Source organism: Rhinolophus hipposideros (assembly GCF_964194185.1).
Source record: "Rhinolophus hipposideros genome assembly, chromosome: 15".
Classification (NCBI taxonomy): domain Eukaryota; kingdom Metazoa; phylum Chordata; class Mammalia; order Chiroptera; family Rhinolophidae; genus Rhinolophus; species Rhinolophus hipposideros.
In genome coordinates this window covers 36,100,463-36,119,297 of record NC_138061.1, presented here as the reverse complement: position 1 = coordinate 36,119,297, position 18,835 = coordinate 36,100,463, and the positions used below count along the sequence as shown (strand labels likewise).

The 18,835-nt window shown below is 32.0% G+C and overlaps 1 protein-coding gene across 2 annotated transcripts in view; it reads left to right on the top strand.

Annotated features, from left to right (window-relative positions):
* The window catches only part of PCDH15 (protocadherin related 15), an 822,425-nt gene that overhangs the window by 784,564 nt on the left and 19,026 nt on the right, over window positions 1-18,835 (top strand). The window contains exons 30-32 of one of the 2 annotated variants that reach the window (XM_081075408.1): window positions 5,513-5,689; window positions 9,317-9,535; window positions 12,582-12,752. In XM_081075408.1, coding sequence (XP_080931534.1) covers window positions 5,513-5,689; window positions 9,317-9,535; window positions 12,582-12,752 — 567 coding nt within the window. Of the gene's footprint in view, window positions 1-5,512; window positions 5,690-9,316; window positions 9,661-12,581; window positions 12,753-18,835 lie in introns of those variants that run through there. The other variant, XM_081075407.1, reaches the window with a different exon arrangement.

The following is an 18,835-nucleotide window of genomic DNA, read 5'->3' as shown; positions in this document are numbered from 1 at the left end:
GTTCCATTTCCGTTTCCATTTCCATTTCCATTTCCATTTCCATTTCCGAATTTGTAGGTGGTACACAGGATAACATTTCATTTCCAAAATGGAAAGTGAAGACTTAGTTAGCACTGCTTGTTATTTTTTGTCATTTTGCCCCCTTGGGGGGGGGGGGATGACTTTATTTATTTTAGTTTGTTTGAACGGTTTTTAATTATAATTAAGCAGTGCTGACCAGAATTCACACATATTAACTGAGAGAAAAGCAGGTTATACAACTGGAAATGTTGAAACTTGATGGCTGTTTCACTGTGGGAATAGGAAATCAAGGAAAGGGAATATTGAATAATCTTTTGTTTTATGTATAGTTTGCTGAAAACCTTTACATATCACCAGCTTTGTCTGGTAATACACAGACTCATTAAGTATGACGAGGAGCATGAGAAACAATTTCCTTTAGCTATCTATTTGTACCATGTGTCAAAAACAAATCTGGATTTAGAAGAAAAGAAACTTTATTTAAAAGATTATTCAAGAATGCTGGTGGTGAAGAACTAATGCTGTAGAGGGAAAGGGTCTGTTGTATTAGGGAGAACTCTGATAAGAGAACTGTCAGCACTGATGGTTAGGCAGAAAAGGGCTTTTCTTTCATAAGGAGGAGTCAACAAGGCTAGAAACAATCTGTGTGGGCAAGTGGGATGCTGGGATTGAGCAGAGAATTGATTACACTAAGATCAGCCTGTTATGGGAGGGGCCTTTTAGGAGAGGTTGTGTGCTGTCTCAGGCTAAGGTGGGTCAAAGTTCAGGGACTTGGAGGAAGGAGAGAAACTTAACCAATGTTTGCTTAACAAAAGTTATGTTCTGATTGATCAATGGAGACAAAACAATTCAGCGAATCACTTATGAAGTCGAATTTGCAGTATCTGTGACTAGCTTTGTCCTAGGTAAACCAAGGGGCCACCAAGAGTTTTTCTGACTCTTCTCTAAGTGATTAGGGTAAAGATGTCTCTTTGCATTAAGCAGTGTTCTAGAATGTACCATGTGGGGGGAACTTCTTCCCCTGTTATTTCCCAGGAGCACAAGGTTTAGGTAAAATTCAACATTGTCAAGTGTAAAAGGGGATATTGTCTGAATACAAATCTTATATTTCCAGGAATGTAACTAGTCAACATGCGGTTGACTTTGTTTTGTGTCCAGGTAGTATTACTCAGGGATTACTCAGAGATATTTGTTAGAGATACCAAAATATTATACATTTTATGTAAGGTATTAAACCTTTTTTATTTTTTTTTATATTAGGTGCATTTCCAAAATAATTATTCTATAAAGCCAGTGTGAAGGGGAGGGAATATGACTAAAAGACTGTCGAAAAAAATCAGTCAGAGCACTGTTCGCATAAGCTTTTATTTAAAAATATCAGCCATGAGAAGTCTCCCAAGACCCCTGGGAAAGGAGGACGAAATGTTTTATGGGGCTTCAGCAGGAGTGGCTGAATCCAGCTAGTTTTGAGGACAAGACTTGTTCTTATTAATTAGCAGCCACTGTTTGAGTAGTCCGGGAAATCAAGAGGGGGACAGATAGAGACCAAAATCATGTGCAGGAGAGTCTGGAGGAGGAACAATGGTGGGACTAGGACATGTGTGGGCCACAGTGGAAAATTCTCAATTCTTCAGGGTCTTTTGCAGAATATTGTATTTAATCAATATGTTTCTATTATTATTTTTTTTGCATTGGAATGGAATGCATGTTTCTCTACGTTATAGACCTAAAGTTTCATTAAAGAGTATTTATAGTACCTAGTAGTCATGCATAATCTCCACTCCTTTTGAGATGTTAGACAGCTTCAATACCATATTGTATAATAATGTGGTCATACCACTGCCATCATAACAACTTCTCCTTATGTGCAAAACACGGAACTTCACATAGAAACCATTGAGATAGTTTAAGGTAACTGAGACGAAGCAGAGAAGGGAATCGGTGCTCCATATTCAATACAAAAGATGATAGAAAGAAGCAACCTGAATTCTGAAAAGGCTTTACCTACTTTTAAGAGCCATCTATGCCTAAATACACACTTCCAGAAAGATAATAAAGATAATAATAAATTTATGGATCATAAATTGATCTGTAAGCTTTAGTCTCTCCTTTATGTTTTTCTTTACACAAAGAATGATGTATAAAAATTGAATCACTTTAAATCAGTAACCATAAAAATCACTTATCTAGGTCAACCTTTAATTAATGTAAGTATTTGTACAGTTAAACATTGCACTACTTGGTTTATTTTATAAGATTTATGGCAGCTGTAAATTTAATGACACATAACAATAATAATAATATATATATATATATATATATATATATATATATATATATATATATATATATATATACTAGAATGATAAGGTTCACATATGACTAATAATGAAGGGCTATGTTGTGTCTTCTCTTCCTCCAAATTATCGAATAGATTGAGCAATAAATTAATCCCTCGTCTCCTCAAAGTCTTTACTAATCATGTTCCCTGATTCTATTCTTAGCCCTCATTTCAGGTTGTTCTCAGCATAGTGGCAAGGGTGCATCTTTTAAATGTAAGGTAAATCATATTACTTCAATGTTTAAAGTTCAATAATACATCTTTACTTCATTCTGAAAAATTCCTCATGTGACCTGCTCCTCCCCCTCCCCCAACCTTTTCTGTTTCAAACACACTCTTCTGCCTCCAGGCTTTTGCACAGGCAGTGAGCAAGCAATTCCCTCTTCCTGGAACACTCTTACCGAGGATATCCATGTCACTCATTGTCTCCTGAAAGTCTACTCAAATACCAACTTTTCAATGACACGTCTCCTGAACACTCTTAAAAATTTTATTATTTTATTGTCTGTCTTGCTCAATTAGAATGAAAGTTCTGTGGTGTCAGAAGTCTTTGTTCTTTTCACTGATATATCAGAAGTGTGTGGAACAGTGCCTGCCCATTGTAAGAAATTTAAACAATGAAACATATAAAAAAGAAATTTTACGAACTTTTTATAGTAAACTCAAAATCATACCACCTGAACTTAAGCATTATTGACATCACATAAACATTACAGACATCTTCCTTGATGATCTATATGATACAGATATTACAGATTGGATAAACATCATTGTAGATCTCTATAAACAATATAAATATTAATGTAATATAATGTAAATGTACAATATGTACTGTATATAAGCTATTATATTTTAGTACATAGTTTAATATACTGTTGTTTACAGAACAAGGTTTTTTGTTTGTTTTTGTTGTTGTTATTCTTAATTTTAAAGGCTTTAAACAAAAGAAAACATAATAACATTAATCAATCATGACCTGGTCACATACAAACACTTCAGGCTAGAGAGGTATGCTTGTTCTTGGTGGATTTATACGCAGTATATTCTCATGATATTTAATTCGAAAATTTATGTATGAGTTGGTTTAACATGAGTAATAATTTAAAATAAAATACAAACATAAGGGCAACTTCACCATTCTTATTAATCTATGTAAGTCAATTCAAGGTGTAGCTGTATGTTTTTTTTTTAAATCTGAAGTAAAAAAAAAAAATCTTCAGGAAGGAAGCAACCATGTACCTATCTATGTACATTTGAAAGTCAAGGGCTGAAAATCCATTATCAGTAAATACCATTTATGTGTATATATGTAATGTAATCTATACACTTATGTTATGTAATGGAGATAAATGGATAAATGCCTAAGTATACAGATAATAAATGTTGAGTGGAACGATAGATCTTTACAACATGTGTTCTCATTTTCAAAGAATTAAATTTAGTTTCATATATATATATATATATATATATATATATATATATATATATATGAAAAAGATAGAAGGAACTCAAATTTGGACACCTTTCTCTTTATCATAAGAGATAGTTCATCCCCAAAGATCTCTAAATGTTTAAGAAAAAAATGTAACATGGAAAAGACATTGTTAAATATTTTAAATTTCATAATTCATTTTTAGACTTCATTGATATATTTTCTTTTGTGCTACCATGAAGGAATTAGTACAGGTATATGATTAGTATGATATATATCATTAGTATGATATATATATATATATATATATATATATATATATATATATATATATATTTCCACACCTAATGATATATATATATGATGTATATATGATATATATATATCATTCCACACCTAAATTTTAGGTCACCTATGATTCTGCAATATTGCACATAAATATAGAAAAAGACTATAGAAATTAACCAGCTCAATTTTAGAATCTGAAGTAAAAGTTATTTTCTAATTTATCAAAGGAATTTAGAATATATTTCCCCTCCCTTCCACACGATGCCTTACTGCATGGACTCCCAAAGGAGCATTGAATCTATACATAAATTTCAATATATTTGTCATGTATAGTTATTAAAATTAATCATTTACATTTACAGGTCTATAAATATTTAAAATATGCATTCTAGTGTTAATCTACAAGGATTAATAACATAAAGTTTTTAATAAGGAAAAAAGACATTGAGAAAGACATTGCCACTTGTGACAATGTAGAAAACAAATACTTATATGGCAGTAATCTGTACTTTCAATTAAAAGCAAGTTATGTAATTGTAAATAAAATGTATTTTCCAGAAAATTACCTATAAACATTATTTGTCTTTTCTAATGAAAATTACTGATTCTATACCAAATGATTTATTTTTCAGTTGTTTGTATTCTCCTCAACAGTTTCTGAAATTTTCACGCAATATTTTTATCTTAATGTGGTAAATCTGCCATTACAAAATACCTCTACATTCTCGCATTACTATAACGCTCTAAAGATCTTTATACTCTTAGGAAAACAGGTATCCTAGTCCTGCACTTTGGCATATAACTATGCATTCTTTTTTTTTTTTTTCATGTCAGAATTTCTTTATTTTATTTATTTATTTATTTTTTATTAGTTTCAGGTGCATGAGACAAGGTAATACTTAGACGTTCATCATTTATATCCCTCACACTGTGGACCCTCCTCCCCTATCCCTCCGACATCGCACGGAGCCCTCACATTATATATATAAAATTATAGTTCCATTCATTATTGTTGCATCATAGAATCTGATGGGAATGTTATAACATCAGCCATATGAACTCCAGAGTTCTAAAATTCCATGGTTCCTATAAAACAGTCAGCTTTATTTGTACAACATAGTTGGCATTTCCCATGAACTATGTAAAAGCTCAAATGGTATCATAAATTCACAACGTCAAGACATAAATAGGACATGGTCAGTGACCTCTTTTTACCTTATTTAGCTCCAGCATCACTTGGAGTCACATGAAGAAAAACTATAGAGATTTGTTTTTCAAGGGTGTATATTCAGTAAACTTTAGCAAAAACTAGGCTGTCATCATCTTTCATTTACTAAATGTCATTTTAAGTTGAGGGTGATTCCGCCCACCCCTTCTCCCCCCAAAAAAAAACATCAGAATGTCATGTGTGTGCTTTGTTTGATTTATAGGATTTTGGATCGGTATGTTCAGGAGCAAATTCCTGGTGCCAAAGTTGTTGTGGAGTCCATTGGTGCTCGCCGGCATGGGGATGCCTTTTCTCTAGAAGATTACAGCAAATGTGACTTGACTGTCTATGCAATTGACCCCCAAACGAACAGAGCCATTGACAGAAATGAGCTTTTTAAGTAAGTACTTTTATTGTCTGCAACAGGTCTCTGGTTACAGTAGACCCATGATCATCCTGATGTAAGGCTGTGAGTATAAGGTTAAGATTAAAGATTAAAGATTAAAACCCACCAAATTGTGTTGAAAGTGAAGCATAAGCAAAAATATTCTAAGACACAATACCTAGGGCCCTCACAGCTAGAAGTTTTCAAGTCCAAGCATGGGATAGAGTGACTTCAGAAGAATTGTTTTCTTTTTTGGCATCAGAGGGTCTATATGAGCAAGGATCAGTTTATTGAGACCACCTCACATCAGCTACGACTCTTGCTCCAAGGCTCTGGCTGTTTGAGAGGAAAATAGAGTCCTTAAAGAGATAGTTTGCCTACCGAGATGTTAGTAGGCTTAAATTTTAAGAACAAATGTATTTTTCTTCAAGGTCTTATTAAATCAGCAAAAAAGAGTATCTGATTTTTCCCGACTTGGGTTGAAGATAATCACTTCCATCTAAGTCCATATTTAAGTTGCAAACCCTAAAAAATAAAGAAAATACAATTCTTAAATAAATCGCTGCTACAGTTTTTCTCTTTGAAGTTATTCTAGAACAGTTTAAATTTAAGGTTAATTTCTGCTTTACTCTAGTGACACCTAGTGTCCAACAAATTGTTGGAATGTGATTCTTATCTAAATTGAAACACATTTTTAATTGACAAATATATATTGATATATAATCATAGGCATATATTGTACACATTTATAAGTGTGTATATATACACACATTTCAAAATCCATAATTTCATATTTTTCTCTGTCTATATATGGTAAACAGCATATAAATAAATATGTATGTATAAATGTATACATATAATCATATATGGGTGCATTTATTTAATAAATGTCCATTTATCCATTTATTTATTAAACCTATACTTTAAAAAAAGTATTAAATCACTATTTTTTGTTGTTTTTTTACACTTTTTTTATTAAAATTTATTGGGGTGACAATGATTAGTAAATTACATTGGTTTCAAGTATACAATTCTGTATTACATCATCTTTATATCATATTATGTGTTCACCACCCAGAGTCAGTTCTTCCATCCACCATATATTTGACCCTGTTTACCCTTATCTACTACCTCCCTAGCCAAATCAATCCTAAGAAAAAAGAATAATGCTAGAGGTATCACACTCCCTGACTTTAGCTTGTACTATAGAGCAACAATAATCAAAACAGCAAGATATTGGCAGAAAAACAGACACACAGACCAAAGGAATAGAATTGAAAACCTAGAAGTAAATCCACATAAATATGGACAAATAATTTTCGACAAATGACCCCAAAATATTTTATTTTTAAAATAGAAGCAGTAAATTTTGTTGATGAACAGATTCAAAGTAAATTAAATTTGGAACAAATCATATTATTTTAAAATAAAATGCAATTATTTTTTAAAAGCACATACATGTTTAGCTTGTAACCATTTCTTATATGTCCAGTCTATTTAACATTAATATGAGAGATGTAAAAGTTAGAGAAAGCTGTGTACTCTACAAGCTGCATTTAAAATATAGTGGTAAAAGCACTCTTATAATTTAAAATGGGATATGACTATCATGCTCTGATAAAGCTTCATTTAACTTACTAAATCCAGAAAAAAAACAACAACATAAAATTAGAATACTGAAAATTCAAACAAATGGAAAATTAATTATTAGAAACTAAGTAAAATAATTTGGAATCATACAGAGTAAAGACTAGTTTACCCTGATTTGATTTATTAAGCAAAACAACCATATACAAGTGGAAGGGATGTAGACAAAAGATTTTTCCTGCACTTAATGATCTTATTCTACTTGTGACCTTTCCCAGTTTCTAATAATATATTTCTTGTGACATAATTCGTAATCTATACTTCATTTGGAATTTCTTGCTTTATTTGATAAACGATTCAAACAAAAAGCTTTACTATTCTATCCTTGTGCTTGGAGCAATGGTTAAACCTTTATTATTTTTTTAAAATGTCTAAAAATGACATAGGAAACTTGCTATAAAAAGTATATTTTTTATCTACAAAAAAGCATACATGTAAAAAAAAAATCCTAATGGCCTTATACTATGTGTAGTATGGAAAATTGAGTAAAAAAAGTGTATTGCTTAAAATGAAAATTGAATTATCTAAGCTATTGGGTTTTTGAAATTGGAAGACTAATAAATTACTCTGTGGAATTCACACCTGATATCAGGCAACTCTTTTTTTTTCCATGTGGAATCTATATGAATGCTATGTTGACTAGATTTGAAAGTAGCATGATTGCTCAGAAAATTAGAATAAAAAGTGTCAAAAAGGAATAAAATAAACTGTAAAATGCACAAGTTTGACATCTTTGGTTTGATTGTAAAATTTGGGGCCATTTTCATTTTTTCTTTCAAATTACTTTGTGTTTCTCACATTTATAACTGAATTTTATATTAAAATATATTCATAAAATAATCATTTTACTTTGTAGAGGCTGTATAATTACAAGTGCATAAAAATGTTAATACCCCCCCCAAAAAATAAATTAGACTTGAGTATACCAAAATGTTAGCAGTGGTGGTTATTATATTGTGGGCCTGTGAGTAATTTGGCTTTTTGAAATTTTGTGTTTTCCAATGTTCTATAACAAGATATTTGACCTTTATAAATATTTTTTTTAATTCAAAAAGAAAATTACCTAAAACATGTGGTTCTATGGTATTAAGAACACAGATGTTGCATTAATATTGTGGAATTTGTAAGCGACTTTTCAAATGTTCCCGAGGAATTTTTTTGGGGGAAAAGGCCTTTTTGTCACAGCATACATATGTAACAAAATTGTTCAATCTAATAAAATTAAGTAGCAATCTTTCCTTGATTCTGCTCCCCAACACATAGTTAGAAATTACATTTAGAGGAAGGGTTTGCTAGAACTACCAGATTAAATTTACCACCAACTCTTGTCATTTTGATTACAATGATTGACTCCCTGCATTATCTATGTAGTCTTTTCTTTCTAAGCAGAACAAATTACCTTTTAGTCTGTTTACCCTCTGCCCAAAAGACATTGTTTTAGTTTGGTATTTGAAAGTGTTGCTATTTAAGATGGTGTGGTGGAACACAAATACAGACTTTGAGTCTAAAGGCTTGAGTTGGTGTCTCAGATTTGTCTCAATAACTGTATAGATTTGTGGCCTGCCGTAAATCCATATTATAATGTTCCATTTTACGGGATTAGTCTGAGGACCCAAGATGATTAAAAACAGGAATGTAATTTTAAACTACATTATGTAATTTAGAATATTATACTTTATTCCACTTAAATATCATTACATAAATAATCTCAACATAGTAATATTAAGTTCAATGATATTAAAAATGACTTTTCCTAAGTCTGTAATCATATTAAGTAAGAGTCATTGTTATAAATACTTTTGATATGTGCATGTAGATGTGTAATTACTCCTCATTATTGCTCTTGCTTTTTATATATGTTTTCCTTATGCATAATAAGACTCCTGTCTGAGTTTATGTTCCAATTTAAAAATATTAAAATATATTTAAAATATTTTATTTTTAAAAAGACCTTTCTTTGTTATTATTAATTTTACTATCTATCTAACAATAAAGATTTTTGGATGGCAAACTGCTCGATATCAATAAAGACTTTCAGCCATATTATGGGGAAGGAGGACGCATCCTGGAGATACGGACTCCGCAGGCAGTGACCAGCATTAAAAAGCGAGGAGAAACTCTTGGCTACACAGAAGGTGCCTTGCTGGCTCTGGCCTTCATCATCATCCTCTGTTGTATTCCTGCCGTTTTGGTGGTTTTGGTCAGCTACAGACAGTGAGTATTCATAGATGCTAAATATGGATAGTTCTTCAAGCAGGTGTTATGGAAAAACCATCTTTGGTAACATGACTTTGTAGTTGTAAAGTATTGTTGTATCCTTCTTGTACCAAACGACCTTCCTTTAATGGAAAATAATACAAATTTTTAATGCCTTTTTCACAGGTCGCTCAATGTTCCTGTTTTCTTAATACATTCTCATCCAATAGGAATATTAGGTTAGCTCCTGTGTCTTTATGTTCATCAGGATAAGAGCCTTGGGAGACAAGGTAATAGGTATCCTGGGGAAAAAGCAGTGGAATGTCATATGCAAATACTCATTTCAGCCAGTTCCAAAGGAGATACGTAACCTAACTTCATTGTCATGCAGGGTTTTTATCCGTAAGGTTAAGTTTACCTCTGTGCAGATGATGAGTGTTGGCTAAATCATTTAAAAATTATAGCATGTCATACGTAAGTTTCCATATGTTTCTTCCTTCCTGGATAGCCTTCATAGGACCTATATTGTAACATCTAACAGTGTATTTTGGCTGTACAGGCCTTAATTTTTTTCTGGTTCTTGTAGGCAAATGTATCCATTTAAAATACCTATATATTTGTTTCTTATTTAGGTCTTTCAAAGTAGTCGTGTAATTATCACTAGTTTAAACATCTATGTTTGAGATAGACTAGTAAACTATTCCCTATTTAACACTAGGTATGGGGAGACTTTGTGATAGAGGGCTACCCATTTTAAGTATAACCCTATTGACAATGATTGGTGAAAATAGTGGAGAACAGGTTAAGGAGAAAGGTAGCCCTGAAAGTGCCACAAAATGAAAATAAATAACAGACAAAAAACACAAATCATATAAATTGCTTGCATAATAAACAATAAGAAATAATGGTAGAACTGCAATTCATCATTTCAAATACCTACAGGGAAAGTCCTTATATATTCTCAAACTGTTGTCTTTGTTCTCTAACACTGAGAATTTTATTTTGAATTAAGTAACATAAGGTCATTCTGATATGAAAGTTAAAATGTATGTTCTGCATGAAGATGCTAAGGGAATATTTTCCATTATGAAAGCGATGTGAAGTTGCAAATACAATATTTAGATTGATATACTGAAGTGCCATGTATCCTTAACAAGTCAATTTGTCCGCTAAATTTAAAGTATGAGAAAACTTAATACTGGACAATGTGTTTTAAATTATTAAGTTATCAACTCAATATCAATTTTTATGTTAAGTATAATCTGCATTATAGCTACCCTTTTTCATCCAACTATTTCCCCAAAGAGCTTTATTATATACTACTAGCAATAATATCAGTGAGAAAACTTATATTTGACACACAATGCAATGATCAAAATCTGGGTGTTATACACAGTGGTGTGAAATTTAACAAAAATTTTATATGCTTAATGTTTAAACATTTTATACATGCATTATTTAATTATTTTCAATTCAGTAATCAGCTCAACACTCTATGAATTAACTTTACTTACTGTTTTTTACAGATTTACAGAATTAAAATGAGTTTTGCATGGATCATGTTTCAAAATAAAATTCTATTTTTAAAAAATCTTATATTTGTATCTTCATATTCTGCTTATAACTAATATTGGAATGGATGCTGCTTCTTTCATATTAAGATGTGTCTTTGAAATCTGCAATGCATGGAAAAACCAAGAAGCAAATATGGAAAAAAAATTTCATGAATTCATTGTACAGGAATGGCTCCTTTCAGGTTCAAAGTGAAGCCAAGAGTATAATCAGAGCTTGCTGCCTGCTTCTATTCCTTTAATATCCTTTGAGCACAGTAAACCAAGAAGCCAATTATAAAGATCAGATCATTTTTAATATTTCATTTCTCTATCAAAGTTGAAATTCACAAACCCTTGTTTTAATCCAGTTTTTCTTATTTCATTCATTTCTTGGTTCCTGTAATGAATGTTTTGATAGTTTGTAGGACTGTGACAGTAGTAACAAATTGCTTACCAAATTCATCTTCTGAATTAAAAGACTTAGTTTCCCTATTATGTCATTAAATCTATGTCAGAGTCTAACCAGTAAATTGTTCATAACTTAGAATAAGTCACGTATTAAAATATTATGAATACAATATTTCTAATGTAGTTTTCTCTTTTTTTCTTACTCAATGCTTTCCCAAACAGGTTTAAAGTGTAAGTATAATTACTAATATTTTGCACATGATTTTATGTTATATGAAAAGAGAAACCCCCGATAATGCTTCTAAAGTAGTCAGCCTACCCAGAACTATGTGTTATTTGTCTGCTTTGTATTTGTAGTAGGTGTCTACTTTTTAGTTCAAATTCCCTTGTGGTTTTGTGTATATAGAATTGAGCTGGTTTTACACAATCGGACACAAGTGGAGGAAATGTGAAAAAGACAATTTGCTCTGATAGCTTCTACCCTTTGAGATCTTGATTTTGAGGAAGGAATTAACAATCAGTGTCCAGGACAGTCAAGAAGAACAGCCTGTTCTAATGCAAGAATCACAGGCATCCCTAGGCCTCCAAAGGAAATAAAAACAAACCAAATTTCCCTCCTAAATATGCCGACTTACCCAGCCTCTGTAAACTAATGCCGAAATGTTTCAAATCATTTTTAATGAAAACTTTTATTTAAATAGATGAAAGATGGATAATAAAAAAAAAATTATGTATCTCCCATATGCCTCACATTATGAAAGAGATCCATTCAAACATTAGCAAGTATCAATCACGTTTTTATAATTAATTCGCTTTCTCCCGTTAATATTATTAACTTTAAATATTAACTTTGCAAATATTTCCAATGAATTCTACCCATCGATCAAGGGGTAAATATTTAAAGAACTACATGGAAGGGAGTATTTGTAAATGATACCCTGTGGGCATCATTTTGAATATCAGTTTGTAAGTTCAAATATGGGTGTAAAAGATTTGTTTAATGTTAGTTCCTCTGATGACTATACACTATTATTACACGGTAGCCTATTGATAAGCATATGACTTCTAAAATAGTTTTACAAAACATCTTTATTTTACTAAAGACGCCAAGCTGAGTGCACCAAGACAGCACGACTCCAAGCCGCAGAGGCGATGATGGCTGCGGCCAAACCTGCAGCACCTGCCGCAGCACCAGTGGCCGCACCCCCAGCACCCCCACCGCCCCCGCCGCCCCCGGGTGCGCATCTCTATGAGGAAGTCGGGGACAGCGCAACGTAAGTAGACCTTTCAAGGGTTTTAAGAAGTGGGTTTTGATGGATGCTGTGTGGTGAGTATTTAATGTCAACCTGATGTAGAAAAGCAGTTTGCAGCCTACTTTATTATATATTTTTTTTAAAACAAAATATTGATAAGACGAAAACCTAAGAGAAATTAAATAGAGAAGTAATAATCAAAAAAAGAGCCAAAAAGACATTAAAAAATAAAATAAATAAATAATACAAAATAAAAGTATTCAATATGAGGAGACACTTGCAGATGAAGAGCTTGAATATTCATTATATTTTAAATCTCTAAATCTTTAGAATCATGTAGACATTCTTCTTCCACAATAAAAATAGATTCTGAAAACAACTTTGTTTTTTCTCATAGAAAATGAGACTAAAGCACGGTCATAAAATAGCAATTATTGATTTGGTTTCAAAAGCCAACTCCTGCTTTGTTGCATAAACAAAGTGTATGGTCTAGTGCTCGCTTCTGCAGCACGTATACTAAAATTGGAACGATACCGAGAAGATTAGCATGGCTCCTGCACAAGGATGACATGCAAATTTGTGAAGCGTTCTACTAAAAAAAAAAAAAAAGCGTATGGTTTAAAACCATAGACTTTTCAAATGTACTATTTTAGAACATCGTGAAATAGAGTAATTAATATCTGCATGAAAATAAAGAATACTAACTTCCCAACCAATTAGAGATTTTTTTTTATTCCTTTCAAATATAAGGATTTTTTATATATTCCTTTCAAATATAAGTCTTTCAAAAGACTGTTGTGATAGCTTAATTATTATTCTATACTGTTTGTAATCTCTAAGCAATATTAAATCGTTTTTGAAAGAGACTTTTAAATTATTTTAAAAGACTACACAACTGTCTCTATAATGAGAAACCCTCAAAACCTGATTCGTTTGGAGATACTGAACTTGTCTATATATATTTTTTTTTAATTCAAGAGCAATTAATTCTGAACATGAAATGCAAAACATCCAAGAATGTTATAAAATTTAGAATATGACTAAATTGAGTCCAAGAAACATTTATTAACTAGAAATGGGTGGAGTTTAGGGATTAAAACATGTTCTACTGTTAACATGTGTGGCAATTACTAGTATGAATAAAGCAAGCCTCAAAATTAAGGAAATTTATGTTCTAATGCAAAAAATGGTTTTAAACATATGTGTCAATATTAATTGCATATTAATACTATTGTATGAGGTTATGTTCTGAATAGTTTTAAAAAAATTAAAACTGATTTTAAGGTTGTATATTTTAATCATAACATTGAATTTAAAACAACTTACTTAATGCTTGTGATTCTATTTCTAAAATAATAATGTAACACAGGAATCATGCCGTAAATATAGTTTTTTGTAATTTGTTTCATAAGTTGGAAATGATGGTCTCTTTTTTAATTATTGGTGAATGTAGGAATTGAGCCAATATGATTTGATTCTCTTTATTTATGTTAACTATCTCTATCCCATAAAAAAGTTGGAACACTACTTAAGATTAAAATGTCAAATTAAGTGTGTTTTATATGAAATTGTGAAGGATATATAGTCATTTTTATTTAACAAAGACAGGTATAGTATAATATCATCTGGAATCAATATGGTTGCATGGTGATAATTTTCATATAGCAACACTGATGGACTATTTTTATTTGAAAAAGTGTGTTAGCCTTAGAGGAATTTGCAATTCTCACATGTATTTATTGAAGTATTATAAAATCTACACATTTAATTATATTTTACAAATTTTTAACTCATTCAAAAATTTTTACAGGGATTCTAACCATAATTTATTGAACAATGGATGACAAATGAATTACTATCAAATGTTTTTAAAATAAAATATTAAAGGTCATTTTGAAAAAACTTCATGAAGTAATTAGTAACTTGATATACATTCAGTAATTACTCTGTAATAGTCATCATAGTATTTGTATATTTACTTTCTTCAAAACAATAGTTACTGCCCCTGTATAAATTAGTGTGGAATAATATTTCAGTTAGAACATAGAAACAATTCATAGAATCTCATTTAAAATTTCTGTTTTAGGATTGAAATCATTCATATTTAATATAGATTATTTTTTTCCTATGTATAGGGAATAGATAGCTAGATATAATTTTATATGATAAAACAACCAAATAAATACTATGTGATTTTATCTAAAACATTATTACATATTATTCTTATGAATAAATACAAAGAAAATATAAAAACCTGCATATTTGGATATACATATTAAGTGCTTAAATCTAGTTCCTTTTAGTGTTGTCATAATCATCTCTCAAATTAACTATAGTTAAAACTTTTTTTTTCTGTCACATGTTTTCTCTTTCTCACCTGTGGATACATAGGCATAAGTAAGTAAATAATATTATTCTAATACAAGGGCATTAAAAAAAGATTCAGTGGAATAGATTAAGTGCTGTTTTACTCCAGAGACAGTAATCATCTCTCATTTTTTTTTTTTTTTTTACTGTGGAGTCATTTACTTTTAAATAGAAAGTTTTATCTTCCACACATCCTTCCCTTTTGATATCTTGAAATTGCATGTTTAAACAAGTGTCCCCCCAGATAGTACCTGTGCCTACCAAGAGGAGTTTCAAAATCCTCCTTGTTTTTAATTTGTTAAAAATATTTACATATATCTTTCAATCAAAAATGATGTGATGCCATTATACAGATAATTATTTCCAAGAAAAATTCAACCAAAAACAGATCTACACAAAAACAACTGCTATATAATGTCAAGCCCGTGTGTTTTTTTTTTTAATGACTTTTCAAGATTAGAGAAAGTGTTTGCTATCTCTTTAATCCAAATTATCTGCACATTCTGAAGTATTCAGGTAGTCTTGATACCTTATGTCTACCTGTGACAATTCTTTCTTGCAGTTTGTATCTTTGCCAAATGACAATAACAATTTCAGCTTTGTGTATCATTTTATTGCCTCAACTGTCATCTTAATTTTTCAATGTTTCGATTTTTTCAAATTTTCAATGGCTATTTAATTTTCATCCAAAGTATTTTCTTTTTTAATTCATTTCTGCTGTGTGGATAAATATGAAACAACGAAAATAAATCTGTTACTCTGAGCTTGAGAACAAAGTCTAATGAGAGAATATTCAAAACCACAAGTCCCCCAGCCTTACTGGGGGAAGGATCCTGGTGCTTTCATCAGAGGCACTTATTTGTGCCCTTTGACTTATTCAATTTTACTTTTGATGAACAGTCACTATGACTCATGTAGAGAAAATTTTCCAGTGATATCAAAACTTTTTTGTTAATGTAAATCTTTTCAGTAAAGTGAATCTTGACTAAAATTTGATCCAGATCATGTTCAAAAGAAATATCAACAGTCCTTCTTTTATTTGTAAAATATATAATGTTTTAAAATGAGTAAGCAAAACCTGAAATAGAAGAAATAATCTGTCAAGATTCTAGTGCAAATTCAGTTTCTCAATTGTGATATTGAACTCTGTGAAAGGAATTCTCCCATCAGTGCATGGGGACTTTTATTCTCTTAATCTGGAGAACAAAAATATCCATTTCTGTATTCTCTTGCAAGCTTTATCTCAGATATGAATGCACTATTAGCTGCAGGAGAAAATTACTGAGATGAGAGATAATGGACAGGTATTATTCAGATACAGCAAAAGATCCTCTTTCCTCAAAACTTTCAGCTCTGAGCATCCTCAACCAAAGCAAAGGATATGAAGCCATTAGCCAAAATGCTAGTCTGCAATTTTGAGAATTACGACTTACACATGAGAGAACTGAATGTGTGGTCATGGATACTTTGCTGTATCAAAATAGCTTAAAACAAAATCAGTGTACAGATTGACACATTTAAAAAAATGAATATTTCTCATGCTACTCACAGCTCTCAAGCTTTTCTGCCCTGCTTTTTTAGGAACAGGGATATGAAAATAACGTTTTGCTTCAGTAGATTAGTGTTGTTGGGCATTTTATATTTTGAAGTAGTAATGAGTACCATAAAAAAAACATCTTTCTCAAGAAAGCTATGTCACGACCTGTCTCCTTACATTTCATTATCTTCTTTTCTTTCAAGTCTTTTCCTTCTCTACCATTTCCAACAAAGCAGGGGAAATAAGTCAGTTCCAGAAGACAGGAAACATCAGCACGTTGTGATGCCCTTTTCTTCCAACCCTACTGAGGCTCACAAGCAGGCTTATATAGATGGATCCCTTAAGAACAACCAGCCCGAGTCTGCAAGGAAATTCACACTGGTATCTGATGAAGATGCCTTATGTACCCATAGTGCCCTTTATAAGGAAAATATAGATCAAAGATCAATGAAATTGGACTTTTCACTGAGAACAAATTCTGTAGGGTCATTTTTACCCAACACTCAAGCCAAGAATGACCTTCTGAGGGGCCCAAGAGAAAGCATTCAGAAGATGTGGAATCAGGCAATCTGCTTACCTAGGAGACCAATATGGGAACTTCCCAATAGACCAGAAACCATAGAACTGGAGCAATGGCGAAACAATAGGCAGAAAGCTGAAAATGAAATCCCTGGAACCTATCGAAACACAAGAGGTAGCAGGGGTTTCTTGCTTACATCTAAAGATACAAGTTTAAGAGAGAAAGAGGAAATAAGGCCAGGTGAATCACCGATTATACAAGGAACGGAACAGTTGAAATCTCTGTCTTCAGACTCTTCATTTTCCTCTCCTTGGTCTCATTCCTCACTCTCTGTTTTGCCAACTGTTTCAAGAACGGTGGAACTCAAATCAGAACCTAATGTTATCGTTTCTCCTGCTGACTGTTCCTTGGAACTTTCTCCTTCAATGCCTTGCATTTTAAATTCTCCACTTTTAAGGAGAGAGACACCCACTTGTACGTTGACTGTTGAAACCAAAAGGAACATTTTCGAAAATCTCCATTCACCAAACATCTCTCCTCTTTCTCCTCCTCCTCCTCCTCCTCCTCCTCCTCCTCCTCCTCCTCCTCCTCCTCCTACTCCTCCTCAGGTCCTTACTCCTTTTGCTCTTTCCTGTCCTCCTCCTTGTCGTCCTCCTCCTCTTCCTTTTCCTCTGCTTCCACTTTCTGTTCCCTCTTCTCCTCCCTCTACTTCTCCTCTTCCACCTCTTCTTTCTTCACTTCCCTGTCTTCCTCCAACACTCCCTCCTCTTCCTTCTCCAGCACCTCCTTCAATATCAGTTCCATCCACCATGTGTGTTTGTATACCAGCTGTTAATCACACAGTCAGTGTGACACCACCGAAGGAAATGAAGTCTTCTGTGATACAGCGATCAACACCAACAACAGTATGTCATGCAGATCCTCAAAGAGAGCCAAAAGGAATCCTCAAACATGTGAAAAACTTAGCAGAACTTGAAAAGTCAGTAGCTAACATGTACAGTCAAATAGAAAAAAACTATCCACTAACACACAACCCAAAACTTCAGACTAGTTGCCCTTCAGAGATAACAAATATGGAAATGACATCTGAACAAAATCAGGAGTATCTGCACAATATTGTCGAGGGAATTGAAAAACAATCTCACAGTCAATCTACTTCACTGTAATGTTGCTTTTCCTATTTTAACTGGACAACTCTTTTGTTGGCCGTAATCTTCAAGTGGAGCCAAACTTGAACCTTAAAGAAGATTCTGTTATTTTACCTTAAAATCAATGCGATACTGTTTTCCCTCATTTTTAATTTAAAATATTATTAACCTCATCATTACTAACTCATATAGATTTATCTTAATTTGCTTAACTACGAAGTAGTTATTTGTCTACATTGATTTAAAAAGTAAGTAATTTCAATCTATTTTTTAATGGGAATATATGGGCATAAAAGTTAGATGTACAACTTAAACCAATGGCTTGTTGATCATGTTAATGAAATAACTTTTACTTTTTCATCATAGTTTTATATGAGTGCTCCAGGAAAAAAGGGCTATAAAATATCATAGGTTGTTATTTCCTTGAAGACTATGTATTTGGTAAGAAGACATATTACCAATTAAAATGTTATTTATCCTGAAATGTAGGAGATGGCAGAATTATGGTATTACAAAATAAATTCCAGGTTCT